The sequence below is a fragment of the Leopardus geoffroyi genome, chromosome D4, assembly GCF_018350155.1.
Source record: "Leopardus geoffroyi isolate Oge1 chromosome D4, O.geoffroyi_Oge1_pat1.0, whole genome shotgun sequence".
Lineage (NCBI taxonomy): Eukaryota > Metazoa > Chordata > Mammalia > Carnivora > Felidae > Leopardus > Leopardus geoffroyi.
The window spans coordinates 82443028-82462030 of NC_059342.1; the positions used below are offsets into that span (position 1 = coordinate 82443028).

General features: G+C 50.7%; 3 protein-coding genes across 11 annotated transcripts in view; 2 read left to right on the top strand and 1 right to left on the bottom strand.

The window, feature by feature from the left end:
- RABGAP1 (RAB GTPase activating protein 1) overlaps positions 1 to 2041 on the top strand; it is a 180730-nt gene extending 178689 nt beyond the window's left edge. For 5 of the 6 annotated variants that reach the window (XM_045469812.1, XM_045469814.1, XM_045469815.1 and 2 more), the window contains one exon: positions 251 to 2041. In XM_045469812.1, the coding sequence (XP_045325768.1) occupies positions 251 to 373 (123 nt within the window). In that variant the 3' untranslated portion in view covers positions 374 to 2041. The remainder of the gene's footprint in view (positions 1 to 250) is intronic. The other variant, XR_006710416.1, reaches the window with a different exon arrangement.
- LOC123593638 lies at positions 2029 to 17638 on the top strand. 2 transcript variants are annotated; one of them, XM_045469829.1, is made up of 4 exons: positions 2029 to 2135; positions 2592 to 2683; positions 15025 to 15231; positions 15701 to 17638. In XM_045469829.1, the coding sequence occupies exons 1-4, from the start codon at positions 2070 to 2072 to the stop codon at positions 15903 to 15905; spliced, it is 570 nt and encodes a 189-aa protein (XP_045325785.1). In that variant the 5' UTR covers positions 2029 to 2069; the 3' UTR covers positions 15906 to 17638. The 2 variants fall into 2 exon arrangements, with proteins under 2 accessions (XP_045325785.1, XP_045325784.1); XM_045469828.1 differs by having other exon boundaries at positions 2065 to 2354.
- LOC123593634 (spermatid perinuclear RNA binding protein) overlaps positions 5762 to 19003 on the bottom strand; it is an 85571-nt gene continuing 72329 nt past the window's right edge. Inside the window, exons 18-20 of one of the 3 annotated variants that reach the window (XR_006710417.1) lie at positions 17624 to 18629; positions 16200 to 16250; positions 5762 to 6158 (exon numbers count right to left, since the gene is read on the bottom strand). The gene's annotated coding sequence lies outside the window, so the exon portion shown is untranslated. Of the gene's footprint in view, positions 6159 to 15924; positions 16251 to 17623; positions 18630 to 19003 lie in introns of those variants that run through there. The other 2 variants (XR_006710419.1, XR_006710418.1) reach the window with 2 other exon arrangements.

Here is a 19003-nt window from a genome sequence, read left to right on the forward strand (position 1 = left end):
AAGAGAAGGAAGCGCTCAGTTAGGAGGTTGTTTTAATAAGTAGACGAGGCAAGAAATGAAGAGGTCTTAACTAGGAAAAATCCCAGAACTCTAGGGATTCCAGACCCTTTTATGCCAGGTGGAGACTGGGGAATTTCCAGAGGCCTCTCAAGAATACATAGGCTGAATTCTTATCTTGGCTCAGCTCTCGGGAGGCACCTCCCTTGACACTGGAGCCCAGCATGCTCACCGTACATTGTTCCCCTTGCAGGACTTGGAGCACCATTTAGGCCTTGCCCTGAACGAGGTACAGGCCGCCAAGAAGACGTGGTTTAACCGAACCCTGAGCTCCATAAAGACGGCAACGGGGGTTCAAGGGAAAGAGACTTGCTGAGTGAAGTGGCTGCCTCCAGACACCTTCAGAAAACACGACACCTTTTGTTGCCTTCTTTGGCCAGATGTGTGATTCTGTGACATGTCCCAGGACCAGAATGTACCTAAGTCAGATCCATAGCAGCATGTTGGTAGGTCATTGGACCAGAGCTCATGAAGCAGGCAGCCTCTCTGGGGTAAGGCTCTCCTAACTACTGATGCTAACAGGCCTGCTGGCTGAGTGACGCTCTGGACACGCTCTGGGAAACCATCCTCCGTGTGAGCTCCCAGGCCTCTTCCTGGTGTGGGTCACCACCTCACCCAGCCCAAGGGCTGAGTTGACATTATCGGAGTTTGGGGATCCTTCAGGCTTTTGGTTTTTTTCTAAACCTTTAATCTTTGTTTGTTTTTAAATATACATATTATATATATATTGTGGGGTGGGGGTGGGGGGGGCAGGGGATCAGTATCGCAAATAATTCTTATCTACTTCGTGCCAGCATAGGGTCCTCCAGGTAGACGCGGAGAAGCACTTTGTTTTAAATAGGAGGGTTTCCTGGTTGTAGTTGAAGCCACCTAGTTTTGTTAAAGAACACATTGCACAGGTGTTGGGTTTGGCATTATTCACGTTTCTGATCAATTCTATGCAACTCTTCTAGTTCCTCTTGTTTTTAGTGTTAGCTGCCAAAACGTCACAGGGCTGGGCTGGGCGACTTGACCGACTGTGAGACAGGGTTAATCATAACGTGGACAAATCTTATTTTGCTTCATGTGTCGTGTGTGTGTGTGTGTGTGTGTGTGTGTGTGTGTGTGTATAAATATCTTTTCCCAGTGTGCCCAACTGACAGTGTTTAAATCCCAGACCGAGACTGATCTGCACAACCTAATTATGTGGATATTTGGGCACTTAATGTCACTCCAGTTCTGCTGGGCTCCACTCTCCTCCCCGACCCTCTCGAGAGCTGGGAAATGCTCCATCACTTCAAGGTCCCTAGTGCTTTTGCACAACAGGTCATACAGGCGAGGAGGACACTGCGCCGTGTGTGTGTGTGTGTGTGTGTGTGTGTGTGTGTGTGTGTGTAGACACATGTGCGGGATGCACAGGCCCAGGCCCGGTCCTGCTGACCCGTGTCCCTCCCTGGCTGTCTGGGCCCCCGGGCCCTCCCCCGAGTGTGCTGGGTGCAGACCTCGCTGTTCAGATGGGCTGCAGGTTCTCACTTCAAAACTACAGAATGGAGGTTTTAGCACCTTTAAAAAAACAAATAACCTAGACCTTTTAATTTATATAGTGATATGCTGACGGGCTGGCGCCGATGATCTGGTCTCCGCACGCAGGGTGCAGGTAGCTGTTCTAAGAGGCACTGGTTTGTGTATAAAGATTCTTGGGTTGTTTTGTATCTCTTTTCCTGTTGGCTATACTAACGCTTGCTGAGGTCACTGTGACAAGGGAGGTAACAATGGCAACCCCCACCCCCCGAACCACACCCTCCACCGCTTTCTGTGTCTTTCTTGTTCAGTTACCAAAACAGCTGTAAGCCCATCTAAAACTAGGTGCGTGGACATTGTGCTAGGGTAGTTTCAGTGTGTCAACTTTATGAACTGAAATATAAACCAGTAAAATTGTATTACTATTTCTTTTGTTGGTTTTATTTTAACAGCATATTCATTAAATATTTTGGTACAAAGAGCATCACTTTGTAGAAACCGGTTTCATCATTATGTGCTCCGGCCCCTTTCCCTGCTCCCACTGTCCGAGAAGAGCAGCCTCCGCGCTGTCGGGACAGGTGTGTGGGGGCCCCAGGCGCCTCCCCACCCCTACGGCTCCGGCGCGCCAGCGGCACGGGGTGTGGGGAGACGAGCTTCTCCTCTGCCAGGCCGACGCCTGCGCCACCACGGCAGACTTGACCCACTTGGTGAAATCCAGTGCCCTGTTCCCGGGGCAGGCGCCATTCCCGTGTTGGAGGGTTAAGGAGGTCCTACAGGAGGTGAAAGCATCTCACCAGGCAAGAGATGGGAGGAATTCGAGGCCTGAAATGTGAATGTGCAAGAGAAGTAGCTGTGGGGGAAGAGGCAGTCCGAGTAGCTGGGGTCTAGCCCTAACACTTTTCAGGAAGAGTGGCGGCATGGACAGACACATCTTTCAGAAAGTTCCTTTCTACTTACGGGGTCCCCCTGCACCCTGAGGATGCGCAGGGCCCCGGCCGTCCCTCTTCACCACCTCGCCCCCTTCTCTGCGGCAGGAAGAAGAGCAGTCTCCCCAAGCCTGCGGTGTTCCCCGTGTGACCTGCCCTTCAGGACCCCTTCTACACCCGGCCTCGAAGAAGGGAAGGCGGTGAGTGAAGCCTCTGCCCTGTCTTCTCTCCGCTGCCCCGAAGCTGGGCGGGTGCCTCACGAGGGGCCAGGACAGCGGCTCCACGGCACGTTTGGGAGTCCTCTGCCATTTGCAGGCTAGAGAACCTGTCTGTGGGATCCACACTCGCGGCTAGCTGGGGCAGGAGTCCAGAAGGGCCAGCTCGCTCTAGGCTTTGCCGGTCCCAAGGGTCCTGGTGTCTGGGAGTGTAGGGATTCGGCAGAAACCTTCCTCTCCCAGCTGAGCCCCGGCCCAGCGAAAGGAGTCCGTGTACCAGTCAGCCTGGGCACGTTAGGCCTAAGATCAGTCAGATGGTCCTCGCTCTCGGGGAAGTCCCCGAGCTGTGTTGAGACTCAGACTGAGAATACTAGGTGCCACACTGTATGCTAAGTGCTGAAACAGGTATATGGGGCCCTGTGGGGACAGGGAGGTGAAGCGGCAGTGACCGTTTTCTGCACTGATGACCTGAGGGGGTTGTGGGATGGAGAAGCAGCAAGACATTTAGCTGCAGGAAACGCCAGGTGGGTACGCCATGGTCTGACGGAGCGAGACTGGATAATGAGGTTGAGGCCCCTGAGGCTGAGGGGTTTGAAGGCGGAGGGAACTACTGAAGGGTTTGAAGCCAACTTGCCTTAAAAACTGGGGGGAAGAGTCCTGTCAGTCCTTTAGGAAGAAAACTTGGAGAAGACATCTAGAGTCTTTATAAAGAGAGGTGGTAAAATAGGCCAGATTGGAGACGATTCCTGGAGAGTTACAGAAACTTGGTGAGAGAAAAGGGGAAGGACACAAATGGAGAGAAATGGAGCTCTTGGTGTGTGGACTTGAGACTGTCCGGGAAACGCCACTGGGAGGTGCCCAGAATCTAGACGGTCGGGAGTCGCGTGGGTTTCGGGACCTTAGCACTACTGATAATCGTTTGTTGTGGGGCGCTGTCCTATGCTTCTGGCTGATGAAGCACCCCTCCCCCCAACACTGCCAACAGTTGTCACCATCAAAAAGATCTCCACGTCCCTGTGTAGATGTGGAGTCCTGCAGGGCAGGTAAGACCGTACGAGATGTACACACTGAGCAAGGGCAAACTGCAGGCCTAGGCACCCCCATTTAAAGAGAAAGAGGGGCCACAGTGTGAGGCTGTGGCCATCGGGAGGAAAAGTGTAGCGTGCTCTACATCACAGCGAGGGCAGGACCATCAAAGACTCATCGGTGACAGGGAAGTTCACTGGTGGCCAGAGTGGCAGCAGACGTGGAGGTGGCTGGAGGGAACCGTGGTAGAGCAAAGAGCAAGAGGCTTCATGCTGGAAAACTCAGATCACGCTTTTGACCGTGGCCACATCTCTTCCCGGACCGTGCTGTCAGGGCTGCTCAAAAGCAGCGGAAGTACGGCACAGGCCGCTGGACTGCAGGCCCTGCTGAACCCCAGCTGCTCTCCAGAGCCTTGAGAAGAATTCCCAGGGAGGAGGCGGCATCTTCCTTAGTCTCCCAGGAGTGCCGCCACCCTGTCTGCTCTGAATTCCAAGTCCCCGCAGCAGGAGCGAAGAAAAGAAAATCCACGGGAGCTAAAAATAAGCTGAGACCACAACTCCCGGCTCTGACTGACCCAACAGAAGCGAGTCCACGCACCGGGGAGTAAGGTGATACGGGCCCCTTGTGACCTGGGAGAGGCCTGTCCTCATCAGTCTGACGGAGGTTTATGGCATTAGAGCGCTTCACTTGCTTATTAGCCTGCCTCTGACACTGGGACGCCCCCTCTCGTAGGACACATCTGGGGGGTGATGAGGTCAGAAGGATGAAACAGGTGCAAGGATTAGGACCATACCCAATGGCTGGGGCAGTGGCTCCCAGAGCAAGAGGCCTAAGCACTGAGTCTCTGCCCCTTCCCCATTTTATCGGAGAGGAAACTGGACCCATGGGTTCCTGGCCCAGGCGCCACGGCCGTTAACCCGCACCTCTAGCTCCCCGTGACCGGCAGAGCACTTCACTGCCAACGACACACTTGCACGCTGGATTCTAGGCCAGACTGTGACCTTGGGTGCACCACTCATTTTGGAAAGTCACATGACCTTTCCAAGTTCTTCTCCTCGCCTGTGTCCTAGGGGTTGCTGGGGCACCATAAAGCTCCTGATCCTTCGCCTGTGTGCTGCTGGTCCCTCCAGCTGTCTGAACGCCCCTGGGAGTTCAGTGATCTTATCCTCAGATTTGTAAGCAGCGGTGGAAGATTTCCTGCCCACGATCACAAGATCTGCCATTTCAACCTTCTCTCTCAAGAGCCACCTCCTCCTCTTCTGGGGCCCGCGAGCAAGACCAGCAAGGCTCCCGCCCTTCACACCCCCATTTCAACTCCACAGGCTGTTCGCCGTGACCGTGGGGTCAGGCCCAGGACAGCCAGCTCTTCTGTGGCCAGTTCTAAGCATGCTCATGAATCCGGTGCAAGGGCGCACAGAGAGGGGGTGGGCCCTGACTTACAAAGTGAAGCAGGAACACCCAGTGCCTTCGTCTACCCACAGTGGTTGCACTTACCTGGAAGAGGCATCAGCAGGCCTGGGCCTGGCTCTGCTTCCTCAGGATGTTCTGGGGCAGCTCCACTATGGGACCCTCACAAGGGCGGTGGGGGGAGGGGGAGGGGTGGAGCGTCAGCTCTGGATACAAACTGTTGCTGCCATTTAGAAGTTCTACTTTTATCTGTGAGCCTCAGTGTTCTGATCTGTCATGTGTGGGTAATGCCAGTCCTGGAGAATAGGCACGAATATAGTAAGACTGAGATGTGTGAAAAGTACCTGGTAAATTCTAAGGTTTAGAATTGAGCCCTCAGCACCCGTAAGTCACCACTTACTACGCCAGGGTCCCAAGTTAAAGTTTCAGTTCAGTAAACATTTTGCACCATTAGCAGAGAAGCAGAGAGTTGTAGGGAACGGGACCGAGGCCTTGGCTCCTCATCCCTCTCCATGACGGGAAGATCCTGCCACGTGTTCTGACCTGGAGAGTCATGAGGGCCAGGAAAGTGGTCCTGCACTCGGCCACTTCATCAAAGTCACAGCTTTCATTTAACCAAAGTGGGTCCACTGCTGTTGAAGACAGAAGCTTTTATTTTTATTCATCCAAATGGGGAGAATGCAACATGTCAGGGCATTACAGACAGACTGCAGCAGCCAGACAAGAGGACCAGTCTACGGCAGAGTCCGACATAGTCAGTGCGAAGGAGCCACAGTGTGGGCGCTGGGGTGGCAGAGAGTCCCTTTGGATGAAGGCCAGGCATCCTGGACGAGGCACTGGTGACAGTCCACACATGCAGGCTGCTGCTTCAACCACGCCGAAGGTTTAAAGTTCAGAGTCCTACATGTAATCATTGCCCCAGACGGGAAGGACAATCCATGGTGGTCGCATTTGCCAATTTTTTCAACATAATACACAACGTAAAGTTATTGCCAAGGACTTTGCACTGCAAATGATACTATTTACACTTGCGTATTCAGAAAAAAACAAAACAAAACACAGTAAATAGATATACAGATAGATAGGTATTTTCAGTTGATACCTAAAAAACTACCTTGGCCATCACCAGAGTGAGAGTAAGCCATAGCCAGGAGTCCAATGTCATGTGTGTAACCGTGCAGTAGGGAAAGGTTTTCTACCCACAACTACACTCGGCCTTCTCCATGCCTCCTGGACTCCCCACCCCAGGGGCTGAGGCCGAGCAGGGCCACCTTGCTCCTTTATGAGAGAAGCCCCCTCTCGAATAGATCTGGGCCTTAGTTCTGAGCTAGCTGCCTCGTCCCCAGACCCAGAGTTCTGCATGGAGTGGGTGACAAGTCCTACAGGCCACTCTCTGGTAATGCCACATGGCACTGAGACCAGGGTGGGCGGGCTGTGGAGCTAACAGGCCGAGCCAGGCCCATCAGCTTCACTGCCCCCAGAAGTGTCCTCACCCTAATAATTAGGGTTCTCTCAGGAGACTGTCCTCTCCTAAAGCCACAAGCCACTTGGACAAGATGTTCAGCACAAGAGGCCAGTGGATGGGTCCCTGGTGAAAGGCCTGAGTACAAAACACTTTGGGGTAAGCGCTGCTGAGGGCTAATGTACGTAAGATTTACCAAATGAAGGGGCTTGTGCCTCACTAGAAGTCAAGAGGAACAAAGGCAGAGCATTCCCCCATCAAGCAAGCATTCATTTTGTTTCCTCAAGCCCCAGGAGAGGAAGTACATCTGGAGTTGGGAGACTGCACGGGCGACAGCTGCCTGGGATTCCTAGGAGGTGTCAAAACTAAGGCCCTAGTCGGGGCCTTGAGGTTGCCTATGGTTTGGCTACCCAGCTGAGTTTCTAGAAACAAGCCTTCCTCTCCAAGAAAGGTAGCAAAAAATGGCAGCTAAGCCACCTCCCACATAGCCATAGCCCGGCCAGGTGCTGAAAAACCACTGCATTAAGTGAGCGAGGGAACAGGTAGCTCTCAGTGTTCCCTCTATGAAGTAGGGGTGCAGTGTGAACCCTACCTGATGGCCCAGGGCTGGTCTGAGCGTGAGATGCCATCCTGGTCAGGGAAAGGGATGCGTCTAATGGCAGCGCTTCTGACACAAAAGGTGAGAGAAGTAAGTAGGGAATCGGGGCTGGCCTGGCACGGAATTCCAAAGCTCCTGTGGGCATCGTCACTACCTCAGGGGTCAGCGCCACAGATGAGGTTACTCAAGGATGCGTCACAGTGACACACATCCAGGAAACAAGCCCATCTGGAGCAATACGTCTTGCCCCTGACACACCAGACCAACTCCTAAGCCTGAGGTGGGGAGCGGTGCTCAGCCCGGAAAAGGGGAGAAAGAGGCTGGACACTTAAATGCAACTTAATAAATTACCAGTGGAGAAGGGACTCCTTAAAGAGTCTTCTGCGCTAACACTCCTGTCCCTACCCTTAGTTTCCATGAACAAAAAAAAATGTGACTTTCCAGAACAACAGAAATATTTAGGTTAGAGTAAAAGAAAAAAAGCAACCTTCTGACCATTTATTTCGCTAAGAAAACGGCATCAAGCCTACGCTCGGGGACGAGGAGAGGGCAAGGGCCGGGGCCAGGACCAAGCTGCCTCTAACGGCCACACCTCGCATACAGCCAGGCCCACCTTTGTCCTTCCCCCTTCGAGGAGCGGAGAAACGCCTATGGAAAACACAAGGAGTGCTCCTCCCTCGGCCAAGTCCCATACCTACCGTTAAGAGCACAAGAGCCCCCCCTCCACACCCCCAAAAAGACAAGACCAGGCAGCAAAGTCCGAGAGGCCCACCCGCCACCAGAAAGAGCCTGACAAGCAAGGCGGGCATCCAACATGCCCTGGAGGCACAGCCTCACCAAAACTTCCTTCCATAACCCTCACCTGGTTCCCAGCAAGGATGGCACACAGCTCCCCAGGGAGCCAGGGCAGCCACCAGACCCCTCACTCCTGACCGGGGTGCCAGCGGACCACGAAGAAACCACCTCTCAATAAGGCCAGTGCAGACGCCACACCTCCTAGCCGCAGGCGCCAGGCAGCCTCACCCCTCCCAGGGGCCTGTGGGGGATTCACTGAGACAGCAGGTGCACACACACTCAAAGTAGGTGGCCTTTCTCCAGTCCCCAGGGGCCCTCCCATGGCAGCTCCCGACCCTCACACCTCACCTTGGCTCAGTAAAAAGCATCCTTCCACCTGCCTAGAAATCTCGGGGCGGGGGCGGGGGTTGTGGATATCGGGGAAATAGAAAGCACTATATACATTTATAGTTGGTTTTTGTTGCCCCAACTACATTGAGCACCTTGGGGCAGGCACCATGAGTGACTCACCTCCGTCTCCCCGTGCACCCGCCAGAAGGCCTGGCCTCAGGCAGTCTGTGATACACCCGAGCAGTGTTGGCTTCGGCCTGTCACATACGGGCATCTTGCCTCAGTGGCCTGTAGGCTTCTCGAGAGTCCTGACCATCCTCTGCACTTCTCGCAAGGCCTGTTTCGTGTGTTGGCTGCATGCCAACGGGAAGGGAGTCTGCTCCGTGAAGCTCTCCTGCCATGAACTCCATTCTGAAGCAAGGGGAACTCACTTTTACTCTCACACATCAAGGCCCCAAGCCAGAATCTAATCCTGGTTTTGTCTTGCCCTTATTTAAAAGGGTAGCAAGACAGAAAGGCCTGGAGACAGAGGACTTATCCAACTCCGCCAAGTCAGAACGGTAGAGAACAACCAATTCTCCGGACCTCTCCTTTCTACTCATAGCAACACCAACCCAACTCTTGCCTAAAACGTCCGGACAAAACCGAGATACCATCTGCAACCACAACTCTGGTCTTCTATGACCAGAGTGCCGTTTCTAAAATGCACCTGTGATCACTTTACTGTTCTAAACACAATCTCTCACTGGCTCCCCAGGGCCCAGAGAATGAGGCCCACGCTCCTTAGCCTGGCATTCAGGGCCCTGCCCAGGCTGGGCCCAACGTGCCTGTGTGACTACACGGTTCTTGGTGTCCTCTCCAGAGCAGCTTCCTAGGGCTCTCCTGATTTGCCCTTAGCCCTTCTGTCATTGGGGCCCTGTCACCTTGCACTTCCTTGAGCCCTGTTCTGTTCTACATGTTGGTCTCACCTGTCAGTGCGCCACCCCCCCAAAACCTGTGGTCCTTACGGGCCAGGACTGCCCCTTCCTCCTCAGTGCTCATACAGAACAGATGCTCAGGAAGTCTTCTGTTTCAGGTAGATGGGCCAGGCGGCAGATGGAAGGAAGTTTCCAGTCATAATTAAGCCAAAGGGTCAGTCTCTACAGCCTAAGGCAGGGGTAGGCAAAATAAGGCCCACGCTTTTGTTTCTTTTAAAGTCAATTTTATCGGACCACAGCCACGCCTGGGTTTATGCACCATCTCTGGCTGCTCTTGCGTGACCACAACCAAGCTGAATAGCCATGTCTGGAAGATTTACCGTTTGGCCCTTTCCAGAAAGTTTGCTGACACCAGGTCTAAGGGAGTGCTCCCATGTATTTCCACATTGTGACACACAAGTGATACTTCTGTGGCCCAACAGAGTAAGAAGACAAGTTGCAGACACTTGACCCTCAGGTCTTGGCCACCCCAAAGGCAGACAGGATCACTGTCTCAGTGCACCTGTAACCTTGCAGAGCTCTGACCTGAAGGTTCGAAACCACAGCTGCCTCTTTAGCCTTAGTCCCCAAGAGAGCTATATAAATAAGAGAGGTGCAGAAACCCACCCTGACTCCTTTCAGTGCTCTATGCCACCTGGCCAGGATGAGCCAGAGGTGGTAGGACTGAGCTAGACGCCAAAATGTTACATGGTTTTTTTCCCCCCTCTTTAAAGTGCTCTGTGTGTGTGGCAAATCTGCAACTTCCCACTAAGTAAAAACCATGTTCTGTAGGTGCTGAATCCAAGGAGCTCCAGACCTTGCCCGGGTAAAGAAACCAAAACATTACTTTTTTAAAAAGCAGAGGGCCTCTATATGAGTGAACACTCAGTACCTGTCACTCCCTTTGGTGAGATCAGGAGAGCAGACACGTGCAGAAACTCGGGGCAAGGGTAAGATGCTGACTGGCCAGCCTGCACACCTCTCTATCCACCGCCAAAGAGCCACTAACCCAGAGAGCACAAGAAGAGGGCTCACAGCCACCCACTGATGAGAAATTGGGCCCACCAAACCCCCGTTTCCCAGCCCAAAAGAGATGGCCCTTGCCACACTGCCGCCCCTCTCCCATCGCCCACTCCTGCCCTGCCAGCACCTTCTTCCCTCCCCACACCTTCCCCATCTTCGCCCCAGGTACCAGCTGCCATCAGCAAGTACCTTCGTGCTGCTCCAGAAGGCTATGCCCTTTCTGTGCACGCTGTGCCCCCTTCTGGAAAGCTCTCCTTCATGACCCGCCCCCCCCCCCCCCCCCCCCCCCCCGGGCAGACCTCCATCCAGTGCAGATGCCAGTCTCCGCGGGAAGCCTCTGCCACTCCCGTCAAAGCTGCTCAGGTCCTAGGCCTCCTCACAGAGCAGGAGGCCTGCCAGAGTCTTCCCCAACCACAGGAGACGGCTCTGACCTGGTCAGGCCCCTGAGCTCCCCCTTCCTGTGCACTCCACCTCGGTCAGTGGTTTCACCTTCTACTCCGCTGTCTAAACAGAAGATCTTGACATTTTCTCCAGCTGGGAGAGCCTGGGAAACAAGCAGTAGTTGACAGTGAATGTTCCTCAACGAATCCATGTGCCAAAGAGGGGAGCAGTGGCCTTGGCAGTGTCACCGATCACATCGGCGTGCCATCCAAACCTGACATCCTGTGGAAGAAATCCCTCTGCACTGTGCAAATAGCTGGCTTGCTTAAACATTCCTGGTCACCACCGGCCTCGCTTCTCGTCACACCTATTCTCCCAGGACGGCCCCACCATCTCGGGAGGCATACACTGCCCAAACTGCCCAACTGCTTTCCTACAACCGTCTTTAACCTTCCTTCTAGAGTCACGTACAAGTCAAAATAACCCTTTAAAATAGCTGATGGAAAGGTCCGTGATCTCCCCAGGTCTCCCCAGCAGCCTCAGTGAATCTCATTTGGAGGGGCCCTCGGCCTTCCCAAGTTCCCCAGGTGCCACCTTCCAGAGGTTTCTCACCTCCTAGATGATGTCCACGACATTTCCCTTAACATAGCCTCCAAGGACATGAAAGATGTTAGAAAGCGGAGCAACTTCTGAGAACATCTCCATGATGGAAGGGTCCAATGAGATCCCACAGCATCCGAGCACTGTGGGCAACGTGTTACTGTGGGGATGACTCCTTTGGGTGGAGCAGATAATGAAGGCCTAGGCAGGGACAGACGACAGCCAACAACCAAAACATGGACGCAGAAGAATACGAAAAGCACACTTCCAACAGCTTATCCCTCCCTGCCTACCAAACCCCTGGGGGTCTCTCCAGCGGCAATCACTGGTCTACACTTGATTACAGAGTTCAGTTATGGTACCAAAAAACGGTATGGAAACAGGCACAACAACAATAACAGAATAGGCTGCCAGGCCCAAGGTTAACCAGTTCCCTAAGCCCAGGGGCAAGCTAACAGTTCCTCCAAAGGAACCAGAGAAAGAATAAGCCCAAAGTCTGGATTCTTTTTTTTTTTTTTTTTCCCTCCACATGGCAGGGGGCAGGGCGAGAGGTGGATCATTGGTTTTTGCTTGTTTTGCTTCAAACCACACAGGATATGTCCCAGAAGTGTGGAAGAGAGGTAAGCAGAATGCTTCAGAGAGAGGAAGGGAAACTGGGCAGGCAAGCAGTCTAGACCAGTAAGACAAACCACCAGTACCGAGCACCGTGCTGGCAGAATGGGTGGGCTCAGCCGCTTACTGCTGTATAATTTGGGGCAAGTCATTTTGGCTAAGCCTTCATTTCCTCATCTATAAAAGGAGATCATTTCCAGATCCCACAGTTGTTGTCTAATTCAACTCTCGTCCCCAAGAAAGGGCTTCTGTTAACTCCAAAAACAGTGGAAGACATGTCATTTCTTCTGTGTGGTTAAAAACTCATTAGGAGCCACAGCGTTTTGCCACAAACAAGCTGGGTGATCTGGAGAGCTCTCTGGAGAGCTCTCTGGGCTTCGACAGCCTTGCCTGCTCAGGAAGAAAAACAGTCCGTGCCCGGCGATTCTCCACACTGTAGGGAAACAGATCGGCCACCGGGAAAGAACAGCTGCTAAGCGAGCGCCGGGCCAGGTACTCACTCTCCTCACACAAGTCACTGCTCTGGAACTCGTGCAACCTGGGTTTAAAACCATTCCTTCCTCCTGCTCCCCTCCAGCATCACGGCAGGTGGCGCAGAGAAATGGCCAAATGCCAAGGACAATGACTTGGGGTGAGGGAGGACTGTCTTTCCCTGGAGAGGATTCTGCCTCCATCCCTACCCCCACCTATCCCTAAGCAGAGACCCAGGTGGCAGTTGTTAGCAAAGGAGCTGGCGACATGGTCTGCAGCAGCGGGAGATTCCGCCGAGTTCAGAAGAACGGCTCAAGTGCAGCAATTCAGAGACCTCAAAGCCATCCCAGCAGGGCTCACCAAGCACAGCGCAACCTAGAGGGCCGCCTGCGACCTTCAGGCTGGCCACCTTCCCTGAAGCCTAGTCTGGGGAAAGTCCTGGCAATCGGAACAGGCCACTGCCATCCGGCACTCCCCAAGCTCTGTTCAGCACAGGACGGCTCCCAACACTTCTACCCCAAACCTGGGTTGCCGGCCCTCCAGGCCCCTCTTCCTTTTACCCTGTGAGTCAGAACCTTGCCAGCCTTGAGTGTCTTGGCTCAAATCTTCTAAGACATCCCCATCACCAATCTCAGGCCAGACAGAACATATACACAGGAAGCATTAGCTAAATGAAAACCTATACCTCGAGTTGTCACTGATATTCAAACAGAAAAAAAAAAAAAAAAAAAAAAGCTTGAAATACAAGGGCTTCCTTTGTTTATGCAACCACACCTAAGTCTTCCAGCCTATCTTTCCAGTTACATAATCTTTCCCAATTGGTCTCACAAAAAACAGCCCTATTTTTAAAAGGCCAGAATATCTGGTCCAGAACAGCCTCAAGTCAGAGAGCCTGGCTTCCAGCACAGGAGGCGCCTGTGATCTCAGGACCCTGTGACCCCATGTGAGGTGTGAGGCCCCCGCCGGGCCTGGCCCACGGCCTGCACACCTCCTTCCCGCCACCCGGCACGTTCCTCCCCTTTGTCCAGACGGCACCCACAGCGCACACGGTGCGGTGAAAGAGGCTTTGGCATCGGACGGACTGGGGTTTTGTTCCTAACTCCAGCCCTGAACCCTGAGCCTATTTTTTTTTTTTTATCTGAGAATGAGAATACTACCTCCAAGAAGGTTGTTTGAGAACAAGGTCCAAGTGCCCGGCACATGCAAGAGAGTAATTTCAGCATTTCTTCCTTCTCTCTCTTCTCCTTCTCCAATCTACTGCTGCCCACAGCCCAAAATGACCTAAACAGAAGGCTCCTGTTAACTCCATTACCGGAGACATTCAGCTGACATGTGCAAGCAGAGACCATCCGTCCCAGCCGTACAGAGACTCGAGGCAGGCTAATAGACTGGGCCGCAGGCAGCGCTGAGAGAACGTCCGCAGGCCTGCCGGGCTAATCCCGTGCCCTCCTAGGGCCAGAAGCAGCAGAAGAGGTAAGGACCACACATCTCCAGCCAGGACATGCTGGTCAGTCTCCCGTCCACTGCTTGGGCAGAGCGCAGAGGGGCAGCCGCACTTGGCAGAAATGACAAATGGCAAAATTCTGCCACGAATCACCAAGACCCTGCTTAGAAGGACCAAGGGGTGAAGACCAATCAAACTGATTGGTCAAGGGGGAAAAAAAAAAAGAAAGGAAGGAAGAAAAGAAAGGCCTTCCCTCAACCTTGGCTCAATGAGGAAATGACTCCACCAAACGGCCACAGCTGAGGAATGGGGGAACCTCTTGGATTTAAGAAAAGCCTCTTGCTTTGGGGGGACAGCGAGAGGGAGGCCGTTGGAGCCTCCCCTGAAGCTGTTGCTGTCATGTCCCCTCCTCTTTCACTTCCCATCGCTGGTACCGTTAAAAAAAAAAGAAGGAGAAGAAGAAGGCACGTCTTGACTATAACGCAGATCTACCTTATCTGCCTTTAAAGGTAATGCTCAGTCCCTACCGACACAGTTTTTATAAACTTGGAGCATCCCAGAACTCAATCTGTAATCCCCACCTAGCATACGTCGTGCCGGTGGACGGGGATGCACCCGCCCATCCTCCCTCAGAGGTGCCTGAAGCCTGTGCAGAAAGGGACAGGACTATGCTATTCAACCAACAGCACCCGTCTCACCATCTACCCATCTTTCCTTCTGCTGAAGAGAGCAGGATGGAGAGGCAGATGTGTTTTCTGAGAGAAGAGCAAACAGGGGAGGCCTCGTGTAGCGAGGAGTGCAGATTATTTCCAAAGTGGTGAAGCAAACTGGAAGAGAGAAGCTGCGGGAATGCTATGGAGGGGAGCAGCGGGGTCAGTGGCCTTCTAAGCGTGCCACCCAGGCTCCTTGGTCTGTGGTTTACAAGACTATTGGCCCAACACCGGTGAGCTCCAGGCCTCGCTGAAATCACGCACCTCATTTTTCTTATTAATGTACTGGTAGGAAACTGGGAATCAGCAGGTTGATATTCTAAGCTCAGCCCTTTTGAAGTTCTAAGCACACTTAAATCCCAAAGCAAGGATTTATGAATCCCTGGCAGCAGACTGGCCAATGATTTCACCACCTCAGCAGAAACACGGGCACTCTCAGTCAGCATGGGTGTGCAGCGACCTCCCCACACTGCCTCGCTCACCAAGCATTTGCTCTGTGTTTCCTGTTTAGTCCCCCGATGCCAGGAGTCCTCTCTCAAAGACTGGAAGCACCCGAAACCTGCGACCACCAAGGAACCAATGCAGCTCCCCTGAGTAGGTCACGCACCTGCTTCTCAGCTACCTGCCAGCACAGTCTCGCTTCCCTCACATACCTTCTGTCACTTCAGCCAACCGTGGCAGGAACCGCCAACACTGACCGAGAACTTCTGGGCACCAGGTATTATTCAAAGCACTTTGCGTGTATTAACTCTTCCAATTCCCAAGCCCCACGGGAATTTGCTGGAGGGAGAAAAATCCTTTGGCCCAGATTCCCACATGGTTTCTAGTCCCTATTTCTAGCTGTGCTGTAAAGCTTACATAACCTAATTTGCACTATGGTGCTATTTTTTTAAATCTCCAAAGATCACTGCTTCAAGTATCAATGGAAGCTGTTAGCTCCTACCTAAAATGATAATGTGGGAAAGGATCTCTATTCTTACAACTAACTCAACTTGAATTTTTGACTTAAAACAGTCTTTCTGGAAGATGGGATGAGGAAGGGAAGAGACTCACTCTTACATAAAAAGTACTAGTTTGTGCCCTGGAAGTAACTGCTAGAGAGAAACATCAGACTGAAACTCACCCCAGCAGCAGGTAGTTTCTGGACTCTGCAGCTGTTATTCATTTACTGCCCGTCTCCCTGCCAGGCCTCCTTCAGACACTGAGAGACCTATGGTCACCGCATGGCGTGGCATCAGAACCTTTCTTGCTCTGAGGACTTCAGAGACACGCTACATCCTGCTCCCCACCACCGAGGACGCACTAGCCTGTGCTGAGTGGGAGGTACAGGAGGACCATTCACAGAGCAGGTTGTTTTCAGGTTTAACTGCCCTTAATGTCCCTAGTTTTTAGGGCCCTCGACTACTAGAAATCCAACTGCTGGGGGAAAGGGTGAAGGCGCATCTGCAAGTCTTAGTTTGTCTCCCTAACTCACTATTGAACATTTACCTCCACTGCAGTTATTAAAGAAATCTAATAAACAGGCAAGTTATAATGAACGATTGATTGTAAGGGTAAAACTCCCCTCACGTGTCGTCAAAAAAATGTGGTCAGTGTTTACAGCAACCACTTTGGTCTTTGCTATACTATAAAAACTGCTTAAAACGGACTGGAATAATTGTTTTTCATTGCAATGCATTCACTTACTTGGAGAGAGGTCCAGGAACATAAAACAGAGTTGGTTTCAGGCTCTCAAAACTGCCAGGGAAATATTTAAAATGAGTGAATTTCCAAATGATGGCCATTTCAGTGGTGTCAGAGGGCCTATATTATTAAATAATGTATAAATAAACTGCTGATCAAGGTCCTTATCCTTTGACACTGCTAATGCATCATCTGTCTCCCAACGTAGGATATTTATAATCAACCCAATTTCACCAACAAGGACACTCTCAGACTTAAAATGCTTTCGCTGGGCAGAGCCTCTGTTTTGCTAGTGCCTGGAGAAGGATCTGGCACATAACGGACACTCAGCTGTTGGATGAGAACGGGAACCTACGTAGTCCTCATCAGCTAGGCCTCATACAACCTTTTATGGGTGCCAAAGCCACGTTTGACATACATACAGATTCTGTATGGGAGAAACATTGTTCCAGCAACCTTCAAAGTTAGTAATAAAAAGAAAACCGCTACTGAGAGACACATAAAACATGAAATTTCATTTTAATCTCTATATATATGAAATACGGCCTCAGCACAGAACATCTATCACATATGAAATGTACTTATGGGACACACTAAATGAAGCAAATCCTTATTAAAATATTTGGCCTAACCCTCACATCTTGTAAATGAACTCCATGATGGTTGAGGAAGGTGGGAAATTAATCGTCTAGCTACCTGACCTTGGAAAAAGCTCGATGAATTGCCTGAAGTCTATTTGGTCTCTGCAGACTGGGTATTTACCATTCTGAGTCTTGCCAGAGTTGGTTCTGCAAATAGTTAGCTTAATGACAGTCAATGACATATTATTTTTCCATAGTTACCTTAATATTTTGTTTTTTTTTTGTTTTTTTTTTTTTTAATTTTCTATTGCTTTTTCTTTTTATGGCTTCTTACTGCTGTTGTATTGGGCATACAACACAGATCAGAGATTTGCATTTCTCAGAGAAATTTCTCTCCTTGAGAAATTGGCACTTCGATCGTCTGCTTGTGTAACAGCTACATATAAATGGATCCTACCAGCATTGTTACCAATCTTGCTGCTTATGAAATTCTAGCACTTTGGCCCAAAGAGTGCCCTGACGTTAAAGTCTTCTTAGGTGACTCTTCCCACCACCAAACTCTTTTAAACAGGTGTGTGTAATTCACATATATGTTATATCATAAGTTTCTACACACATATACACATTTAACTCGTAAACGTGAAATGTCTCTCTTGAATAAAAAGTAATTACAAGGGTATTAAAACAAATGCTGAAAATAACTATTTTACATTTAGATCATAAAAATTTTAAAGGTAATCATGATGACATAAGACCTAAGAGATCAAATACATCCTGTATGATTGTCATATATGCACGTTGTGTTCATTGACTTTTTCTCTTTAATCAGAAAATAAAAGAGCTTACCTTTGTTTACTGAGACCACAGCTTACAGTCACTAGATCTCAGCCTATTTTATACAAGTGATATGGCTACGAAGGTCCGAGGAGAACGAGAATAAAGTGAGATAAACGTGCTGAAAACTGCTTAAAAGTATTAACCTGAAATACACAGAGGGTCCAACACCAGTTTTAAAAATACATTAACGAGGTATTCCCAGCTCTTCAATTAATAACGGTGACTGACTGATTCATGATTTTCAAACATTCACCCAAATTTTAAAAAAAGAAGGAAAGGCTAATAGCAGAAAAATCTATCAGTGGTTTGTTCCCAGGTTAACGATTTCTGTGCGACTACAAACGACTCAGGACTCCTTGCTGCACGCACCATGCGCTGCATCTAGTCAGCATGAGGTATGTTGGGAATCTATTGGACCAATTACCTTGCACAAGAGAGGGGGTGCTCCTGCAGCCAGAAGAAGCCGGGGCTGCAGGCCACATCCCTGGCTGGGTGCCAGCCCCCATGCAAAGAATATGGCTTCAAGGAGGACCCCTATCTCTGAGAAATTATAATAGCGCTAACTGACGCAGTCGGGAATGCAACTACCCAAGTTATGTGCTAAAAAAGTTTAAAAAACTGTCAGAAGATAGCACAGCTCACACACTGATTCTAAGTTCTCCATTGGTCTGTAAACTCCCGGACAAGAGACTACGCTAGGAGGGCTTAAGTACAGATATTGCTAGGTTTCCAAAGGAGAAGTTTTAAAACAGACACCGTGGCTTTGAATAAAAGTATTGCTCTTCTGTAAAATGCTCAGTCATTGCTTTCCAAAGAAGGTGTCAGAGTGGTGTATCTGAAAGCTGGAAAGCCTCAGGGGGTCACAAGGCTCTTAAGACCAAGACAGAAATTGCCATTTCAAGCCAGACAACCTGATGGTTCTAGAAGTCAGAGAAGAAATCTTGAGGGCCCAAGTGAATAATAAATGGTGCGACGCTCAGAGGCTGGCAATAGGGGCTGTCAATGAAAAAACCACCTACAGTGGAGAAAAGAGCAGAGAAGCAAAACTTGGTGTTAATTTCACAGAATTTGGTGAAGCCAAGAGCTTCATTTATATTTCTCTGCTCTTTCAGCTGTAAGTGGAATTTTCATTACAAAATGGAGGGGGGGGGGAGGGCAGAAGGTGGGGAGGGGGACACTTAATTCATTACAAAATTTAAACAGTTGAACTTGCATGGTTACCACTTCTAACAGAGGACTGACAGCTCAATTATTTTAAGTAAAGCAGAGAAATGTAAAAGTTTGCAGCAACTGGGCAGGTTTACAACATGGTTAGTAACTTCCAACAAACAACAAAATTAAAAAAAAAAAAAGACTTGGTAGAAACCATTTGAAATGACTGCCATCATG

What these genes read in the sequence shown, in the direction of transcription:
- LOC123593638 (XM_045469828.1), top strand. Translation starts at nt 2,070, where the DNA reads ATGTGCTCCGGCCCCTTTCCCTGCTCCCACTGTCCGAGAAGAGCAGCC. An exon ending in AGGTGAAAGCATCTCACCAG is followed by an intron (nt 2,355 to 2,591) that starts GCAAGAGATGGG and finishes TCTCTGCGGCAG; the next exon opens with GAAGAAGAGCAGTCTCCCCA. An exon ending in CGAGAACTTCTGGGCACCAG is followed by an intron (nt 15,232 to 15,700) that starts GTATTATTCAAA and finishes TCTCCCTGCCAG; the next exon opens with GCCTCCTTCAGACACTGAGA.